Source organism: Megachile rotundata, chromosome 2, assembly GCF_050947335.1.
Source record: "Megachile rotundata isolate GNS110a chromosome 2, iyMegRotu1, whole genome shotgun sequence".
Classification (NCBI taxonomy): domain Eukaryota; kingdom Metazoa; phylum Arthropoda; class Insecta; order Hymenoptera; family Megachilidae; genus Megachile; species Megachile rotundata.
In genome coordinates this window covers 14,057,177-14,079,252 of record NC_134984.1, presented here as the reverse complement: position 1 = coordinate 14,079,252, position 22,076 = coordinate 14,057,177, and the positions used below count along the sequence as shown (strand labels likewise).

General features: G+C 33.1%; 1 protein-coding gene across 2 annotated transcripts in view; it reads right to left on the bottom strand.

Moving 5' to 3' along the window:
• KCNQ (KCNQ potassium channel) overlaps positions 1-22,076 on the bottom strand; it is a 78,520-nt gene that overhangs the window by 20,283 nt on the left and 36,161 nt on the right. Inside the window, exons 6-11 of one of the 2 annotated variants that reach the window (XM_076539505.1) lie at positions 21,587-21,727; positions 19,755-19,865; positions 19,388-19,594; positions 7,132-7,376; positions 3,907-3,999; positions 482-638 (exon numbers count right to left, since the gene is read on the bottom strand). In XM_076539505.1, the coding sequence (XP_076395620.1) occupies positions 482-638; positions 3,907-3,999; positions 7,132-7,376; positions 19,388-19,594; positions 19,755-19,865; positions 21,587-21,727 (954 nt within the window). The remainder of the gene's footprint in view (positions 1-481; positions 639-3,906; positions 4,000-7,131; positions 7,377-19,387; positions 19,595-19,754; positions 19,866-21,586; positions 21,728-22,076) is intronic. The other variant, XM_076539509.1, reaches the window with a different exon arrangement.

The following is a 22,076-nucleotide window of genomic DNA, read 5'->3' as shown; positions in this document are numbered from 1 at the left end:
GGAGCCAGTAGAGTGAGCCACTATGGCGCTATGTGATCTACGATGACATTCGCGAAAGCTACTATAGTGGACCGTCGTACAGAGAGATGTTCGCGAAGCCACTATAGTGGCTCGTCGTTCCTAAGAGGTTAAAACAAATAATGGAAGTTGAAATATTATGTCAGTTTTGTATTCAGGGATCTTTGACTTTGCATATTATAATTGTACTCGAACTTCAAATTGAAATGTATTCAAATTCCAGTGAAATTTGTGCGTTTGAACTGTGAGTCACGTGTCTGAATCGTTACAGTACGGCAAGGGGTTGACCCTTCGTGGACATTATTTTCATTAATTTCGACAAAATTTAGTTTGCTAAATTTTTTTAATTCGCTTTATTTTACGAATTTATTTTAAGAATTTTGTGTCGATTATTAACGTAATTTTGTCGTGTAGATAACTTGTCTAAAATTAATATTATTATTAGAAGAATGGAATAACTCACCTTAATCCTCACCATCATATTCAGGTGACCTTGACTATATTGCTCGATTACGTCGCGCACGTCGTACGGTTTTCGTGCTTGCTGAAATTTCCTCCTCGCCACGAAGTACTTGATTTTCCTGATCGCCCTTATGGCATTTCGATGTGCCTCGGTTAACCTGAAAAATAGTAGTGATTCGATCGATAACTGATTCCAGAGTACTTCTTAAGACAACCATAACATTATTGACTCTCTGGGGTTAGGTCGAAAACCCACCTCTTGCTTTTATGTCTACCATATTTCAACCCACTTCTGATATTATTTTTACGTTAAATAATTGAAATGAACGTTTCTTCCATTTACTTATATTAAAATAAAACTTTTGTGCAACTTGTTATTCTGTAATTTATTAGATTTAATTAAGGAGAATCATCAAGTGTTAAATCAACGATACAATAATGGCGACCGCACGGCCATTTTGTTTCTTACTGTATTTTAACAAACAACGAAACTAATATCAATAATTGTGAATAATAATGTTTCTTCCTTCTTCCTCAGATTTTACATCTCCCAGTATTTAGAACCCTATCCCTATTAGTTAACATTTTTCATATTTTTTTACTTCGCGGTCAGACTTTTCCGTCGTTGACCGACTACCTGACCGATTGATTTTCACGCGGCGCTGAATATGCCAGTTTTCGGTTAAACCAACAGCCAATTCCATTTACTTCATGATTTATTTCATGCAAGTTAACCGACGATGAAATTGAAATACATTTCCCCTCTCTTTTTATTTGTTATTATTTTCACGGTAATAACAGTCGGTGTTCAATTACCGCTGCTTGCCGAAAAAAGGAATTTTATTTGAATTATTTCGAAATGTGAAAGGAACCTCTGTTGCTTGAAACATTATGCTTTCGTCGTATACGTATTTTATTTCTGTTTTGTGCTGTGATTGGTGAAATGAAGGTTTTTGCTTTTCGTTATTTTACCGTGATAGAAGTTTCGGTGGAAAATGAAATTTTTCTGTGGGAAAGTTGTGCGGAATTAGAAATTTTTATTTTAGGAAAGTTTCAGGATTTGCAGGTTTCAGGCTAAATCATTCAAAAATTCAGAAAGTTTAGGAATTTACAAATTCAGAAATAATATCAATACATCAATATATTAATGCATCAATGTATCAATGTATCAATGTATTAATGTATCAATACATCAATACATCAATTCATCAATATATCAATGAAACTTCTAATCTCACAAATTAAGAAATTCACAAACTTCAAATTTGCAAATTGATCATTTATTTCAAATTAACATAGCCTTGATGCAAAAATTAATTTTACTAAGAGAGTCTTAATATACATATTAAATATAATGACAAAAATAGCAATAAATAAACTGCAAATTAAACGTCGAATTTTTTTACAAACATTTGATCGCAATATCACATCTGCATTTCTCATTGCACCAACCCTTCGAGTCAATAATAAAATTTCATTGAAATCAAAGTTTCATTAACTCATAACTCATTTCCACGACAAATCACCAACTCTACTTTATCAATAATAAAATTTCTTCAAAACTTCAATCAAAGTTCCATTTGCTTATAAACCCACTTCCAATACAAACCCATACATTTTCAAATTACGATAATAATAATACTAATACAAGCTGTGACCAAAGCAAAGGGTGGAAGTACAAGATATAAACATTAATAATGTTATACACAGTAGTGCCCGTATTTAATAAATTACATAATTAAAATTTGAAGAAAATTTTACGAAAGAAATGTTAAAAATTCATAGTGGACTGTAAATAATCGCGAAGACCGCAAGTAAATCATAAAATGGAATGATTAAGCCGCATTGTTTGGCCGCGGTAAAGAAAGAAGATCGACGAGAATGCCGCTACTTTTTTAGTCCGTTAATTCACTGGGAAATTGAAGTGGCTCGACTAACCGGTAGCCAGAATCGGTTGCTCCGGCAAACAATCTCGCGTTCCGTCGACAAAGCGTTGGCAAGGTTCGTTTAAAGGTGGAAAACAGAAACGTGGCTCGAGTATGAAACGATGCGAGGTGGATGCGTCGCGAATGCAACCGAGCGAACAACAGCAGCGTGAAAATCTGCCCGCGACTGTCTTTGTGCCGGGGCTTCGAGTACGGGCTGCAAAGAATGTAGGCCGTCCGCGAAACGGAGTAATGCACCGCTGAAAAAAGCACTTACGTCCCGTGCTTTCCGAGGTTACAACAAAAAATAGAGAGAGGAAAAGGAAAAAAATAGAAGACGAAGAAGTACCCTTTCAGGGAGAGCTAACGCGTCAATCTCTATTTCGAGAACGCGGACCCAAATGCCAATGCGACGCGATCGCTTTCCAAGACGTTTCAAAGACGTTTTATCGATTTGGGTGACGATCATTCCGATATATTTTTCATAATATTACGGAGAATACGGTTGTAAGGGCATGACGGGTAATCTTTAAAATTCGTTTCGATGGCTGGGGAAATTTTGGGGTTGCAGAGATATTGCATGATTTTGGGAATTTTGGGGTTACAGAGATATTGCATGGTTTTTGAAATTTTGGGGTTGCAGAGATATTGCATGATTTTGGGAATTTTGGGGTTGCAAAGATATTGCATGATTTTTGAAATTTTGGAGTTGCAACGATATTGCATGATTTTTGAAATTTTGGAGTTGCAGAGATATTGCATGATTTTTGAAATTTTGGGGTTGCAGAGATATTGCATGATTTTTTAAATGTTGGGGTTGCAGAGATATTGCATGATTTTGGGAATTTTGGAGTTGCAACGATATTGCATGATTTTTGAAATTTTGGAGTTGCAACGATATTGCATGATTTTTTAAATTTTGGGGTTGCAGAGATATTGCATGATTTTTTAAATTTTGGGGTTGCAGAGATATTGCATGATTTTGAGAATTTTTGTGGTTTGAAGTTTGGTGATCTGTGGATTTGTGAATTTTTATGAATAAGTGTTTGGTGATATTTAAATTTTTTTTGAACTTTTATTTTAAAGTTTGGTGAAGTTAGATTTCCTCATTTGGAAATTTGTAAGGTTTAAAATTTGCTGATTTAGATTTGTGAATTTTTATGAATTGATGTTTGGCGATATTTAAATCTACATTTAAATTTTCTTCAATTTTTCAAGTTAAACTAAGTAGTTTCTTTATAAGAAATATTTTCATGTGTCTGAGGTTTTAAATGTCCCAGTGAGTCAAGTAAAATATTCTGATACAGACTAATTGTCTGGTAAGAATTAATCTGGGACTTTGCTAATCATTAATTGCTTTGATAATCTTTTTAAGAGGTAACTTCTTTGTAAGAAGTTCACAAACTTTATGTTTGTGAACACAGAAGTTTGTTGCACTCAAACAATTTACTTTTCTATCAAATAAACCAAGAATAACCAAAAATAATAGTAAAGTACTTACGTGGTGACCCTTTGTGGTTCCTCGATATCAATGTCGATCTCGTCACTGGTTGCTTCCGTGACGGAACTCGTCTGCGAGGTGAAGAGGCTTCCCCTGCCAACCGGAAACACACTACTCATACTACTAGCCTCGAAAACTAGTTCCTTCAACGTTCAAAACCGCCCCAGAGAAAGTGTCCTTCACTCGGATGACGTTTCCTGTCGGGCCAACTTTACCGAACCTCTATTATATCGCCGTCACAATTTCCACAGATTTTACTCTTCAACCCTTACGCATATCCTGTACACGTATCGATCCGCTACCTCGGGCTTTGTCTCGGAAAGTTGGGATTTTTAAAACGTTGTATCGATCGAAATTTTGATTGGCAATATGAGATTTTCGGTAGAGGAAATTGTCTGAATTTAAGGAAATTTGATATTGGTGAAGTTACTTGGTTCAGATTTTGGGGTTGTTAGATGGTGGATATAACTATTTTTATTTGAAAGTATTTAATGTTATATGTCAGCCATGATTTAGTGGTTCATATGTAATATTATGTAATTTATGTGATTGAAACGTCAGCCGACTTTCGGTGTTTTCTCTGGAGCACAAGTTCGAGTATACAGACCCTATTAACTTATCTCTGTTAACTATTTTCTGTACACATATACATTTCTAAAATATTTAAATAATACGTAATATAGAAGTATAGCTTTTTCGTCAAAAATAGATGATCAGATATTAATTAAAAAGATTAATTTCACGAAGCAATAGTGTATCTAAAATTTATTTAATAATCATTAATGGGCAAATAGAAAAATTAGATGGAAAAAAAATAAAAGGAAGATCGTTTATAAAATAAGAAAATAAAAAAGTGATAGAAATGTAGGTCTTGATCTCGTGACACCCAGAATGTTATCACTAAACTAATAAGTTAATATAATTACAAAAATATCATTTTCTACTTAACTACTAAAACTTCAAAGTTCCATATCTCCAAAAGTAAAGTTCGAAGAAACGTCGAGCAAACAATATTTTTCGACGTATTTTCTGCACAAACTGAATGAAAAATTCGATACACACAACAAAAACAGGTCTAGACAAATAAACCATATCTTGAAACTGTATTTCATCAAAGAAGTGGGGGAGAAATAGTCGCATCGGAAACAAATAGAATCGATCAAATTTGACATTGATATTCAACAATTCTGCAGCGTTCGAAGGAGATTGAAGGGTACAGAACTCGATTCGAGTCTGCCATAAATCGTGAAACTTGAAATGGAGTTTGAGCTGCCTGGAGCAGCGTCGAGGATGCAAATTATTCGCAACTGTTTACCGGCGAGAATTCGCGTTCTTTTCACCGGTGCTCTTGTGTGCTCACCTCGTTTTTCCCGAATAATGCAGAAAAACCGGAGGCGAAATAAGTTCGTTCACGGGATTTCATTTCGAAATTCAACGCTGCACGCGGGACTTTATTTCGAAAGCGAGTCGTCTCGCCAATTTCAGAGGGATCAACGAAATCCCTTCTGTCTCCTTTCGTTGAATTTAGAGCGAAATGTGACGCCGTTCAAACGCATCTATGCAGAGATACTCTAATCGAATTATACCTTTCTATTATTATCATTTTTATTCATTACGTATTCGTTTTAGGAACATAGGAAATAACTTTTATAAATGTGGAGTTGTATTTATATCATTTGTGGTTATGACAAGATCTTCATTATAACGATACATATCTAATATACATGAATGATCTATTGTAATAAATTTGAGTCATCAAATGCTTTCTCTGAACAGTTGTACTCAGAGAAGACGTACAGAGAAGTTGTACTCAGAGAGATATCTAATGTACATGAATGATCTATTGTAATAAATTTCAATCATCAAATACCTTCTCTGAACAGTTGTACTCAGAGAAGACTAATAAAGGTATAACTTCAATCATGTCGCTTTGGTTCAGCGACGTAGAGCAAATATCGCGTTAACTGAGCGCTGTTCGGTCTCACCGCGATCAGTTACGGTGAACGTGTTATGATTTCGAAGTTCGAACTGTCGGAGACAAAGAAACATTGTGTTACGATTGGCACATTTGTATTCTGTTAAATCTACGTCTTATAATATCTACATCTTTATAATATAATATCCGTATTCACACATCTTTATAATATTTACAGACATCATTACACATCATTATAATATATCTACTACTTCTATTGTCTTTGAGCCTGTTTCTGGTGCTTCAAATCAAAAAGTCAGTTGCTATACTTTTCACCAAGGTTGATTTCTTATACTGATTTTGTGAAAATAATAAAATTTTTACATAATGATCGTACATTGACCTAAAGGAACTAAACAAGGAAGAGCAACAGTGCTTTCGCAACCATAGAAGGTACCTTCATAATATAATATCTATATTATCTTCCTATTACCTGTATAATAACCATATACATATAATACGACTTGCAGTATTAATCAGGATCGCTACACAATGTTCCGCTCCTCGAAATCAATTCCACTTTCCGCGCTCGTTTACCGAGGGATTTCAACGATCAGTTAACGCGACTATTAATAAAACTTGGTCAGAGATTCCGGGAAAAAGTATTCACTGTACTATGTGCACTATCCAGAAAATTTCGATATCACCGGATTCAGTTCCACAAACAAAGTTTATCCATGGTGTCGATAGCAGTTTAACAATTCACTTGATGTTTAATCAAGATGGCTACTACTCACTGATCAGAGGCTTTGACGGTTTGGCTAGCTAGTGGAAGGGTGCTGGGAAAAATGAAGAGTCGATTCGACATTAACCCCTTGCACTATGACTTATTTGTCAAGTGTGTCAGTCAGAACTGACTAATTGCAGCTACAATATTAAACAGACAAAAAAATTGAAATGTTATGTCAATATGTTATTATTGAATCGTTGACTATGTAAATTGTAATTGGACTCAAACTTCAAATTGAAGCGTATTAAAAATTTGAGTAAAATTGATCACGACCAAGGCACGAGTGCGTCACGAGTCAGACTCGTCAAAATAAGGGGTTAAGGTATCCTAACAGGACTTAGACATGAAGATGTACGAAATGGATGAACAGGAAGTATTAATATGAATCGAAAGGCTCGTTGAATACTAGCCAGAAAGTCAAGTCTCTCATGTGCTGTCTACTGGCTACCAAGAGGCTACCAAGAGTTTATTAACTACAGTTGTTAATTAGGAATTTAAACGAGTGCGATAAACGACTCACCGGTTGTCGCGTCTGGCACGATTAGGCGTGCCAGCTTTCGGCTCCTCCATGTAGAAGATAACGTCACCTTCGTTCTCCATCCTCTGGTTGTCGTTTTGTCCAGCAGCGTCGCCGGCAGCACCGGACACGCCGCCGGATATCGTGACCGGCGGCAACGATTGTTGTTGTTGCTGGACATCCATCCGGTTCCTCGATTTCCGCCTCTTCAGTACGCTCGCCTTCTTTGCCACCTGGATCATCAGAGACTGAACCCCCGGTGCCCTCCCATTACATCACACGTCGAACACAACATGCACTATCCCTACTAGCGAGCAACGGCTCGGCCCAGTTCCATCTGAAAAGCTCCCTATCTCGACACCTGCTCTCCAATCGGTACGTGCCCTTTGTTCTTTCGGGGAACCTAAGCTCGTTTGGCTGACGCGATTTGGTATTTATGGAATTTCTTCGACAGGGGACTTGGATGTTTAGTTTGGGGACTTTGAGATGGGGAGATGTTTAGTATGGGGACTTTGCGATGGGGAGACGTTTAGTATGGGGACTTGGGGAAAATGGGAATTGGAGAAAGATGTTTGGTGTATAGTTGTTGAGGAAGTATAATCTTACGTGTTAATTAGCTTTAGCGTTAATGAAGTAAGAGAGAAGGGTTGACGTTGATGTAATTACGTAGAACATGGGAGTTTAACTTAGGCAGTTTGGGAACTTTGTAATTTTCAAAATGTTCTTGTTAAATTTCTAAAACTTCAAATATATAAATTTTTTAAGTTTCATTCCCTTCTCGATTTTTCAAATCTTTAAGTCTATGAATTTTTTAATTTACAAAATTGAATAATTTTATTGAAATCTGCGTTGACTTTCATGAAGATGAAGAATGATATTATGAAGAATATTAATGTATTATTGTAATGTATAATGTAATGTATTATTGAATTAATATCTGTGTACTATAATTTGTTTACTTATTATTTAACTTCGCCTTTAATTTCACAGTGGGTGTTCAATGCTAAGTATAGTGGTAGATTAATTTTAATTAGACAAAATAACTCTCGCTACTAATAACCTTACAGTCCAGCGAAATCATATTTTCAGCACGATAGCCTGGAATTTAATACCAATTATAATTTGCATAATCAAGGATAAAATAATATCTTAAAATACTATTATCTTATTACAATAATACAATAATAATTTAAGATATTTTAGATAAAGAAAACCTACATTTCAACTTCCCTTATCTATCTCAACATTGCATAATTACTTTAACTCCAACGTACCAAAAAAAATCATAGGTCAAGAGGTCAAGATCCTATTCGTTTATTTACGCCTTCCGGATTTTTATAGATTAACGAGAACCATAATCACGTTCAAAGACGTACTCTTCGAAATCTTTCTTAAGTAGCTAATGCGTGCCAGCCTAGAGTATGACGTTAATGCGGAGCTTATGCTAGTGGCCCCGAAAGCAGGTTTGAAAACCGATGCTGACCCAGTTCCGCGTGATTCGTGCACGGAACTCGTTTCATTTTCGGTGTTAGCCATCGGCAGTTGGTTCGTTTGTGCACGGAAAAAATTCGATAAACCCGAAGAGAGGAGAGGAGCAGATAAATATCGCAATCCTTGTTTCATTTTCGCTGAAAACAAACGGATTCTTCCCTTTTTATTTCGGTTTGAAATTTTATTAAAATCCTTCCGACGATTCGAGGATTCTGTGAAATGCAATTAAATATCGCGAACGGGAATTAATCGACCCGTTCGTTTGTTAACTTGCAGGCTATAATGTTGGCGTATATTAATTAAACTTTAGCGTATTTAGGTATCAGCATCGGTATTCCCTTTGTGTAAGGTTAGCGGATTTATGTGGAATTGTCTTTTATGTGGTTTCATAAAATTTGCGGATCATTAGAGAAGTTAATTAAATCGCTTTTGATGTTTCGTGTATTGTAAATTACATTGAAGTAACTTTTGTTTTATTGAGTTATTATTGTTTTATTGTATTGTTACGATAAGGTTTATTTCACTCATTGTACCATAGGAGGCTGCTATTTTGTATCATTGTTACAGTATTTTATTATTTTACTAGTTCATGTTTTTCCTAATGCACTATTAGTCTATTTTTGAGAAGTTTGGAAATTTAGGAAATTCTCAAATCCCCAAATTCCACATTCTGAAAGTTTGAAATTTCAAAATTTCTAATTTTGGAATCCTCACACCCTAAATTTAGAATTCTGGAATTCTCAAATTCCCCAATTCTAAATTTTGAAATTCTCATTCCCCAAATTTGGAATTGTGGAACTCTCAACCCCCCAAATTCTAAATCTTGAAATTCTCACACCCCAAATTTAGAATTCTGGAATTCTCAAATCCCCAAATTCCAAATTTTGAAATTCTCATTCCCCAAATTTGGAATCCTGGAATTCTCAAATCCCCCAATTCTAAATTTTGAAATTCTCACTCCCCAAATTTGGAATTCTGGAATTCTTAAATCCCCAAATCCTAAATTCTGAAATTCTCATTCCCCAAATTTGGAATTCTGGAATTCTTAAATCCCCAAATTCTAAATTTTGAAATTCTCACACCCCAAATTTAGAATTCTGGAATTCTCAAATCCCCAAATCCTAAATTTTGAAATTCTCACACCCAAAATTTAGAATTCTGGAATTCTCAAATCCCCCAATTCTAAATTTTGAAATTCTCATTCCCCAAATTTGGAATTGTGGAACTCCCAACCTCCCAAATTCTAAATCTTGAAATTCTCACACCCCAAATTTACAATTCAGGAATTCTCAAATCCCCAAATCCTAAATTTTGAAATTCTCACACCCCAAATTTAGAATTCTGGAATTCTCAAATCCCCCAATTCTAAATTTTGAAATTTTCATTCCCCAAATTTGGAATTGTGGAACTCTCAACCTTCCAAATTCTAAATCTTGAAATTCTCACACCCCAAATTTACAATTCAGGAATTCTCAAATTCCCAAATTCCAAATTTTGAAATTCTCTCCCCCCACATTAAGAATTCTGGATTTCTCAAATCCCCAAATTCCAAATTTTGAAATTCACACTCCCCTAATTTAGAATCCTAAAATTCTCAAACCCCAAATTCCAAATATTATGCGAAACGGTACAAATTATTTCGATCTCCCTATATACGTTTCAGAGTTTAGAGCGTTTTGACGTGACTCTATTCGACCGTATGAAATCTAAAAGCATTCGTGGGGAAGAGTGACACGTTTTATCAATATTCAGGAAACAATCACGAAGTGGGAAAGGAAAATGGAGACCGGAAGGATTCGAATGACGATCGCGACAGCCTTCGAGCATAAATTCTCTCTGCTTTGCAGGTTGATACCAATGTTAAACAACGACGCGTACGCGTGCACCGTGAGCTGAGTTAACGAATGGATGATTCTGCTTACAAGATTTTTTTTGATAGAAACACTGATTTTCTATATTAAATATGATTACTATATTTTCTAGTTTCTGTGATCTTTCATGTTTATAATTTTTAAAATTTTTATATTTGCGATTATTTATATCCTTTGAATTTTTTTATTCACGAGTGTCTGTATTTTGAAACTTCTGTATTTTCAAGATTTTTATATTTCGTAATTTGTGTATTTTCAAGTTTTTCTACATTTTGAAATTTTGCTATTTTTAAGTCTCTTTATGTTTCAAAATTTTATATTTTCACGAGTCTTTATGTTTCGAAATTTCTATATTTTCAAGTCTTTCTATATTCCTAAATTCTTATATTTCTAAGCCCTCAACTTTCAATATTTTTCAATTTTTACATTTCCCAAATCTCTATACTTCTAGATATCCAAAATTCTATAGGAACATCGAATTTAAAAAAAATCCAGTTTCTGTTTTATCAAAATTTTTATATTTCTAGATCTTTGATGTCAAAGTAATATTTAAAAATTGTTGATATTGTTAAATTTCAATACTCACAAATTTCTATAATTATTTTAATATTCACATTTATTTTAATATTCCTCGCAGAATCATCCTGGCCATCGTTATCAGCTCACTTCGTAGGTACAGAGTATCAATAAAAAACCAAGAGTGTTTAAAAAACAATTTTCATGAAAACAATTGTTGTACCTAAACTCCATTTTCTTTCTCGTTAAAATGTATTTAAAATACAAAAGATGCTTAATGTACTACAATAAAAACTCTTAAATGTACCTCTCTTTTTATCAAAAAATTAAATCCTTTTTTTTACTAAAAAATTAAATCTTAAAACTGTTTCATTCATTTACTGAAAATTAAATTTAAAATCTAGTTTAATCACTTGCTAAAAATTAAAATATAATGTATTTTATTTATTTGTTGAAAAGTTAAATGTAAAAAAAACTGTTTTATTCACTTGCTAAAAAGTTAAATTGCAAATCTGTTTTATATTCGTTTGATAAAAAGTTAAACTTTAAATGTGTTTTATATTCATTTGCTAAAAAGTTAAATTTTAAATCTGTTTTATATTCATTTGATTAAAAGTTTGATTTTAAATTTGTTTTATTTATTTGCTAAAAAGTTAAATTAAAAATGTGTTTTATATTCATTTGCTAAAAAGTTAAATTCCAAATTTGTTTCATTTATTTGCTAAAAATTACAAATCTATTTTATTCATTTGCTATAAAATTAAACTGCAAATATTTCCTAAAAATTAAACTTCAAATCTGTTTTAATAGTACGCTATAAAATGAAACAGCAAAATATACTTCCTAAAAACCAAATTTCAAATCTATAGAAATAATTTCCTACAAAAATAAAACTCCAAATCTGATATATTTCCTAAGAAATTAAATTCTAAATCCAATTTATTTGCTAAGAAATTAAATTTCACAATTTATTTCATTTGCTAAAAAATTCACTTCTGTTAACTACAATTTCAGAAGCCAACTCACAATCCTACCACAAAGCAAACTGTACTCAAATTTAATCGCCAATTTAGCGACTTAAAAACAGGCCAAACATCGCAAACTTCCACAAATACTATTTTACATCACTATAATCTGTACAATAAACGACCCTTAATTTCTTTCGACACCCTGTACAACCATAAGCAACATCAGCATCTGTATCCACAGAGAAACAACGACACAGAGAAATCCAGGCGCATGCATAATGTACACATCGCATAAACACCGATCTTTGCCGAAAGAAATTTGAAAAACGGTGATAGTAAGCTGAAAAAGTAGTGCAATAAACGAGACAATAATAAGATAAAAGTAGAATGTATGGAATGAATTGCGTTTCATCGCTGAAACGAAGATCCTTCGCGCTAAATGGACCTCTCTAAAGTCTATCAACATTCAAACAACAAGCACGAAGGATCACACAAGCGTGTCATTGTTGTTCGCCACAATGAATCGATGCAAAAATTGCTTCGAGAATCGATGCTAAAAAGCGTGGCACGTTTTCTCGGCTCGATCAACGGAATAACACGAGCTCGTTAACTGTCTATCCCTGGAGGGTCAACAAAATGAACGTTCCCCGGTGAACAAGCCAGACAAGAGAGAATAAAAGTTTAAAAGCGCATAGTGACGTTGGTTGAATCGTAGAAACTTCTTTCTTTTTTGCTTGTTCTTTTTTTTAAGCCTTTTTTTATGGTTTTTGGGAACAGGGCCGGTCCTAGGAGGTTTACGATGCAACTTGATGTAAATTTGTGTGTTTGTTGTAAGGATGTGAAGAAAATTGTTTTTTTTATTTATTTATTTGTAGTTGTATCAACCGATGGGTTATTAGCGACTCAATGTATGCTTATAGCTTTATAGTTTGTTGTATAGTTTAAAGGCAGTTTCTGAATTTAGAAGATATGGAAATTTTTAAATTCACATCATAAATTTAAAATTTTGAAATTCTCACTACCCAAATTTAGAATTCTAAAATTTTTAAATCCTCGAATTCTACATTCTGAAATTTTTAAGTCCCCAAATTCTACATTCTGAGATTCTGAAATCCCCAAAATACACATTCTGAAATTCTGAAATCCCCAAATTCTGAGTTTCGAAATTCGGACACCCCAAATTCCACATTCTGAAATTTTGAAATCCTCAAATTCCACATTCTGAAATTCTGAAATCCCCAAATTCCACATTTTGAAATTCTGAAATCCCCAAATTCCACATTTTGAAATTCTGAAATCCACAAACTCCACATTTTGAAATTCTGAAATCCCCAAATTCCATATTCTGGAATTCCGAAATCCCCAAATTCCACATTCTGAAATTTTCAATACCCCAAATTCCACATTTTGAAATTCTGATATCCCCAAATTCCACATTCTGGAATTCTGAAATCCCCAAATTCCATATACTGAAATTCTGAAATCCCCAAATTCCACATTTTGAAATTCTGAAATCCCCAAATTCCACATTTTGAAATTCTGAAATCCCCAAATTCCACATTAAAAAATTCTGAAATCCCCACATTCCACATTCTGAAATTCTGATATCCCCAAATTCCACATTCTGGAATTCTGAAATCCCCAAATTCCACATTCTGGAATTCTGAAATCCCCAAATTCCACATTCTGAAATTCTGAAATCCCCAAATTCCACATTTTGAAATTCTGAAATCCCCAAATTCCACATTCTGAAATTCTGAAATCCCCAAATTCCAATCTAATAAATACCAATAACTCTAAACTACTAATATGCACCCATCAATCATCATAAATTTTCCTTAAAATATCAACCAGTAAGATAACAATCTTTTATTACACGTAAATTAATAAAGTAAAACTAACCATAATTTATTTTAACATCATCCCTCTCATTACACCGAAAAATGAATAACTTTCCCACAAATTTCCCTCACAACTTCTTTCAGAATTAATCAAACTTAATATCAATAACTCAAACTTATTTTAAATTTCCCGCGCGAATATCTTCTTATGATAGCGTCACATGTTGCATCGCAAAGAGAACCGGCCCTGAGTTCAACAGACTCGTGTGCGACACCGCGAGTAACGTTCCCGTTTCGGTGACAAAGAAACGTGATAAAATAGTAAATAAATAAACATGCAAAAGAGTAAAAATTGAAATAAATCTGAGGCCTTTACATACCATCTTCTTTACACAAATCAACTGAAATATATTAGGTACATTTTATATATACTTATATTGTCCGACAGATGGGGTCGACGGGAGGCTGATTTTATTTACGCATGAAGATCGAGAAAGAAATCAAAAGAGAGAGAGAAAGAAAAGAAGATATAATATTTTGGTGATCTCTCGAATTTTTGGCAGCAGATGCGAGAAATACAAGATCGCGAAGTTCGCAGAATTTGAAATATTACCAATGGCGGATCTATGCAATGGGGGTGTAAAATTAATATGGAACTTTTATCAATTTTATTTAATATCGGTTGTTTTATAATTTTTATTTTTAATTCTATTTATGTAACTCTTATGGTAGATGCTGTATTTATAAAATTTTTGTATATCAGTTGCTATAATTTTGGGATTTGATTTATTTTAATGGGGTTGAAAGAATTCGGCTCCCTCGGAAGCTAAATCCGCCACTGATTCTTACCTTTCGTTTTTCAGAAATTTTCTTTGACGAATGCGATTCAAACAATGTACTACTTGCAATTCGTATAATGTAGGTGTTGAAACGGTTTTTAACTACGATTGTACATACTTGCAAATTACGTTTTGTAGTTACTAGATTTCTGAATTTCGTAGAGAAAATAAAAATCGAATTTAGTAGTCTCGAAAGATTTACAAGCGTTCGATGGCAAGTTAGCAGAAATGAATGGAACAGAGCTGCTGCTATTGGTGTATCGATAATATCGATGGAAGATGTAGACTCTCATTAAATTGCAGAATGAGATAATTCATAAATTTCAAGTTTTTTGATTCTTAAAATTTCGTTGGCAAGTTTTGAAAGTTGTAGAGTTACAAATTTTTGAGTTTATAAATTTATAAATTTCCAAATTTCTAAATTTTTTAATTTATGAGGTTAGAAATTTCCAAATTTGTAAATTTAAAATTTTACAAAATCACAAAGTTAATTTATTAATTTACAAATTTTCAAAGTTTCAAATTTTTAGTCCCAAATTTTCAAAGTTTCAAATTTTTAGTTCTAAATTTTCAAGTTTCTAAATATACAGAAGTACAAATTTATCAACTTACATATTTTCTCTCTCAAATTTTCAAATGTTTGAGTTTTCTAATATTTTTTTTCTAAAATTTTCTTTATATTTTTGTATCTTCAGTTTTCGTTAGATTAATTGAAATTAATTTTGAAATTTAAACAAGAATAAACCAATTATATTACTCAAATCACATTTTGCAATATACATATGATCTCATTTATTATGTGCGTCTAGTAAGTTGGCAGCTGAAAGGAATACGACTCCTATTAATTTACAAGCCAACTTACAAGCTACATAGAATAACTTACATCAGTTCTAAACAATATCATAACGATATTATCGATAAAATATCGACAAAATTAGTAGCAGCTCTTCTGAAACGAAATCTACCAGGCAAAACAGTCATACAAAGGCAACCAGTAATACCAACAGAAATAAAATTTGGTTCTTCTTTCAAAGATTGCTAAAAAGCGACAAGAAAGAAAAACTGAATACAAGGAAACAGACGTTCTTTTTATATACAATTCGTCTAAAAGTGGGATTATAAAATAATTTTGATATATTTTTTTTTGGAGAATGAAAAATAGAGAAATTTTTATTTGTAACGCGTTTTTAGTAACACTTTGACGACTGAGTATTTTGTATAAAATATTCTAATCTGAAATTTAAAATCTAAAATAATATTTAAAATCTAAAATCTGAAATATAATATAAAATATTTGTAGTTTGTAAAATATTTAAAATTTTTGTAGAGGTCTCATTTTTTAATTTAATAAATTTCGTGGGTTGTTGATTTTTTATTGTATACTGATACTTTTTTCATAGAAAATGTTGAAAAAAATATATTTAACAAAAATTATTGAATAAATCTTTACTGTAACACAATAGTCACTAATCAAATTTTAATTTGATAAGTTGAAAAATCTGTCAAATAAATATGTTTATAAAATGATATCTTTAACATAAAATAGTATGTTCAAAATTTAAATGTCCAAATTTTTCATTATGAAATAATACGTCTGAAAAATAATTATTTTTTAATTTTTTAAAAATTAAAAAGTTCAAAGTTATTTTCTAAGAATAATTATTATTCAAATAATTGAATACCCTATAATAATTGAATTATTTAAATAATTGAATACACGTTTATAATACACTAAAATCTTCGTACTCAATTGATAACATCAGTCGTCAAAGTATTTTTCAATAACTCCCTCATTTACCGCACAAGAAAGACTGTTTTGACCGTAAAAAATGTCAGGGTGCAATCGGGACTCTGAATTAATTCTCAAGATCGCATTCAATGAAACGTCGCGAAACCTCTCGAAAAAATAGAATAAATTTAATTAAATAACGAATAATTGAATCAAGTTTAAAGAATCATCCCTCCGCAAATAAGATTGTCAATCGAGAAAGAATCGATTTACACCGCAAACCATACGATATGCCAAAAATTCATCTGGCAAACGAAAGAAAAATTTTCCTTCAGGAGATTAATAATTCTCTACAAGAGCAGAACAAAACGAACGCAAAAAAGAATAGCCAAGAAACAAGAGAAGCGTATACTTCGTTTCGAAGGTCAATGTACAAAAGCTTCCAAGCGCAATTCGAAACTGCATCAAAACACACGAATAAATCACGAGCAACACTCAGTTATATTTATATTCCGATATACGTAACGGCACATCGAAGGAAATGAAAAAAAAAGGAAAATAATAACGGAGCAGAATTCGCATTCTTTGCTTGCATCCATCCACTGCCAAATTATCTGCATGAATCCGCGTGGCGATCCAAGTCCCGCGATCGATTCAAATTTCGCGCGGGAATTCGTTCACCATGAGTATGTTCTTGAAACTTTCGCGAAAATTTCACATTCCACGTTATTTAAATAGTTTGACATTATTTTTTGTACATCTTTTTTATCTTAGAACGACACTGTTTTATTTCGGAAATATGACACTGTATTATTATAAATAGTATGCTTATAAATATTATGCTTATAAATAGTATGCTTATAGTATGCTTTATAAATAGGTTTTAGTTATTGAATATTTGTGTAACATTAAAAGTGTAGTATAAACTGTAGAATTATATTTGTAAGAAAATAGGGAATACAGACACTCTATCGAGAGTAAATTAAGAAATTAAAAAATTGAAAGTTACCAAATTAGAAAATTTGAGGGTTGGTAAATTAGCAAATTTGAAAGTTGGTAAATTAGAAAATTTAAAAATTAATTTTGAAAATTTCAAGTTTGATAAATTAGCAAATTTCAAGACTGGAAAATTTGAAGGGTAGTAAATTAAAAAATTAGAAAATTTGAAGGGTGGTAAATTAGAAAATTATACAATTTGAAGGGTGGAAAATTAGAAAATCAGAAAATTTGAAAGATGGTAAATTAGAAAATTTGAAAGGTGTTAAATTAGAAAATTTCAAGATTGGTAAATTTGAAGGGTGGTAAATTAGAAGATTAGACAATTTGAAGGGTGGTAAATTAGAAAATTAGAAAATTTGAAGGGTGGTAAATTAGAAAATTAGACAATTTGAAGGGTGGAAAATTAGAAAATTTGAAGGGTGGTAAATTAGACAATTAGACAATTTGAAGGGTGGTAAATTAGAAAATTAGACAATTTGAAGGGTGGAAAATTAGAAAATTTGAAGGGTGGTAAATTAGAAAATTTGAAGGGTGGAAAATTAGAAAATTTGAAAGGTGGTAAATTAGAGAATTTGAAAGGTGGTAAATTAGAAAATTAGACAATTTGAAGGGTGGAAAATTAGAAAATTTGAAAGGTGGTAAATTAGAAAATTAGTAAATTTGAAGGGTGGTAAACTAGTAAATTAGAAAATTAGAAAATTTGAAGGATGGTAAATTAGAAAATTAGAGAATTTGAAGAGTGCAAAATTAGAAAATTGGAAAACTTGAGAGGTGATAAATTAGAAAAGAACAAAAATTTTCCCACCAAATCTTCCCTTTCCAAATTCCTAAATCTCCAAATAAAAGACTACAATTTAATCAATTTCACTAACTCACAGCAAAATTTATATAACTTAATTAAATTTATAATTCCTGACTCTCCACATACCGAAATGAAAACCCCCAGATAAAATTAAAAATTTTCTTAAACTTCATGACCCGAACACACCGTGAAGTTCCACGCCCGTGATTACATCACTAAATTCGTCCATTACCATATTATGCATAAGTTCCATATTCTAATATTTAAATTTCAACAAACAAGATTAAAATTCAATAAGTTCTGAGGAGCCCACAATGTCGTTCCAAGATTAATTATCTAAGTAAACGAAATTCGAGTTGCCAGTTACTGATCCATCACCGTGTTACATATTTATAACTCTATATGAACAGAAACAACAAAAACTTCCAACTGGAACAACTTTTCTACGGTTGATTTAATCAACGCAAGAAAGGATCAAGCAAATGTTCATTTTCAAATCGAAACAATGTTCTCGAGTCGTCGATTGAAATGAATCCGACAGTTCCGGCGAAGAACGAGTATAATTACAAAAGAATCACAATGTACTAGCTTGATTCGAAAATTTTGTCGTTCGTTTACTTTTATTTTTAGTGGGAAAATAAATTAATTGTAAGTCTAATATAGTGAATGGTAGTTACTGAAGGACTAATTATGAATTACAATTTTATGTAACTTTTTACTCTTCTTTTCTATATTGTAATTTTTACAAATATATTATTGTATCATATTATACATATACATATGGTCATACATGATCAAGGTTATGTATGAATTTCATTTTATTTCAAGCTTATAAATAATTCAAGCTAGTATACAAAACATATAAAATAGACAAATAATAATAAATAAATAGTATATAAATAATAAATGTATATGTCTCATAAAGATGTCTGAAGACAAAAAGTGCCTTCAAAATAAAAAATCTTCAAAATCCCTAATACTGTTATAACTCAAACGTCAAATCAGAATTAATCAATAAACGTAATAAAACGAACATGGTCGATAAAAAAATGATTAGAACAGAAGGACAGAATTTTCGAACCAACCTAATCGGTATCGATCCATAGGACCGAGGGAACATCGTAAGCAACTAGAAACAACAACAACCAACGGCTAGTAGCTGCTGCCACCGAAAATGGAGGCAAAACAGTCGCGAAAGCTTACCTTTCCGAGTGGTGTGGACGGTTGTCCAGCTGGTGCTGGATCTTTTATATAAATGTTCCAGGTGGCCACGCTGTTGATGGCTTTGTCGGCGGCGTAACACCTCCACAAACATTGTATCAACATTGCGGCAGCCGGTATCTGCCGATTGAAGTGCTTTTGTCGTTGTTTTTGCTGGACCTTCAACGCGAAACCAGAGCCCAGTATGCCCTGCGACAAACAAGCCATTTTGTTTATAGCTTGCGAACTTTTATACCTTTATACCTTGCGAACGTTATTTGTCACGATTCTCGTTATATTGATGGTATTGTTACATCGATAGGACTTTGTTGTTGAGAATTTTTTATATTTGATATTTTTTGGTACTTACGGCTGGAAGTGCGAAAAAGGATATGGCGAATACGCTGAAACACGAAGCGACTATCTTTCCCATCCACGTTTGTGGGACAGTGTCACCGTAGCCAATTGTGGTCACGGTAATCTGCAAAATAAAACCATTATCACATCACAATAAATCCTGTTATCACATAGTACCGTGCTACAATCACCAAATTCGAATTTTGACGAAACACATGAAATTATTAAAATTAAATATTCAAATTTTCACCCCTTAATTTGACACATCTAACAAACATACGAATAACCTATAATCTCAAATAATACATTAGACATCTCTTTGTCTAATGTCAACGTTACTAATACATTAGTAACTCTTCTGAATGTCCAGATCTCATACGCCACCTCGTGAGGTGCCATCGGTACCTTTTAAGACTCCCCGATTTATCCGTTTATTTCGATAAGTTTGAACACTTCGGTAATTCGTTTGAGAGCAAAAAAAAAATTGCCTATCGAACAGTGGTAATCGAGGACGGATTAAAAATAAAAACGAAGAGCAAAGTTTCGATTTGCCGGATCGCATCGTGCCAGGAACGTTCGGTAGATTCTCTGGCGGAGTATTTTCCAGCATTTTCATCGAGGCAAATTCTCTGGAAAATCGGACAACGATCGAACGACGACAATCGACGACGTGACGTTAATCAAGCCACGTTTAAATCGTCGTTTGGCCTTCGGCTTCATCGATCGCTCGCGTTGCCCATTCGACGGTTACGAATACAAATATATATATTTTCCGAGTGATTAGTGGCGACCGCTTAATAAACATTTGCGAACGGCTCGCATACAATTAAACTGTGCAGTCCGAGACTCGTTTCAGCTTGCCAGTTGGACCGAATTAATTATTCCGGTAAATAGAAATCGAACGAACGCCTATTACACATCGATGCGATTCAATGGAAACAGACACCGACCACTTATCGATACGATCTTTTCTTAAAGCATTTTTGTCATCGGAGATTTGGAGACTTTTTATCAATTTTCTGATTGTGATGTGAATCGTATTATTTCTGTAATTAGAATGTAGATTTTATAGGCACAGGGTAAACAAAATTATAATTTTTCTCAAAGATATACTTTAACCTTGATAATTTACTTTTAAGAAAATTTACAAAACATTTCCAAATGTTCCCAATATCGTATATCAGTGCAAAGAGGAGCCCACGGTGCCTAAACTTGGCGTCACCTTTTATTTACATGTAATGTACTTTTGTGGATTTGTTAATACTCTCACAAAACGTGGTGAGGGCAAAAAAAGTGCGAATCGAAACATATGAAAACGATCATTCGATTGAAACGGTGGAGCCAGTAGAGTGAGCCACTATGGCGCTATGTGATCTACGATGACATTCGCGAAAGCCACTATAGTGGACCGTCGTACAGAGAGATGTCGGCGAAAGCCACTATAGTGGCTCGTCGTTCCTAAGAGGTTAAAACAAATAATGGAAGTTGAAATATTATGTCAGTTTTGTATTCAGAGATCTTTGACTTTGCATATTATAATTGGACTCGAACTTCAAATTGAAATGTATTCAAATTCCAGTGAAATTTGTGCGTTTGAACTGTGAGTCACGTGTCTGAATCGTTACAGTACGGCAAGGGGTTGACTCTTTCGTGTACATTATTTTCATTAATTTCGACAAAATTTAGTTTGCTAAATTTTTTTAATTTGCTTTATTTAACGAATTTATTTTAAGAATTTTGTCTCGATTATTATCGTCATCTCGTCGTAGAAATTAGCCACTATAGTGGCGTGTTGTACCTAAGAGGTTAATCTACCGATAAAAATGTATTAATGACAGTACTAACCACTCCCCACCACAGCGCGTCGGCGTAGCTGGAAAAGTCTGTTTTTCCATCGGGCCCAACAGCATCTTTTTCGGCCAGATACACGAAGTAGCTGCTGAAAATAAGACCTAGGAACCCGATGTACAACGTCGTGATCAGCTCCTGTAAAAGACCAACATTCAAAAGTTCATAAACACGGTAGATTAGTAATCGCGCGTTTTTTCTGCTGACAATTGAAATAATATCCCCCCGTAATAGCACCGAAGGTAGGGTACAAAAGATTCGGGTCAATTTACCTGCACGCGAACAATTGAAGCTTGTTTGTCACTTGGATTGAAAATTAAGCTATTCAACAGTCGTTTTGAATAATTATAGTGCGCTCGATGAGACAAAAAGAAAAATGCGCCAGAATTTATGGTAGAAATAGAACGGTTCGTTCAAAGAAATTAGCACATCGCCGGGTTTAATTATTAACACTTGTCCGGTGGTTAATGAGTTGCGTTTGATGCTG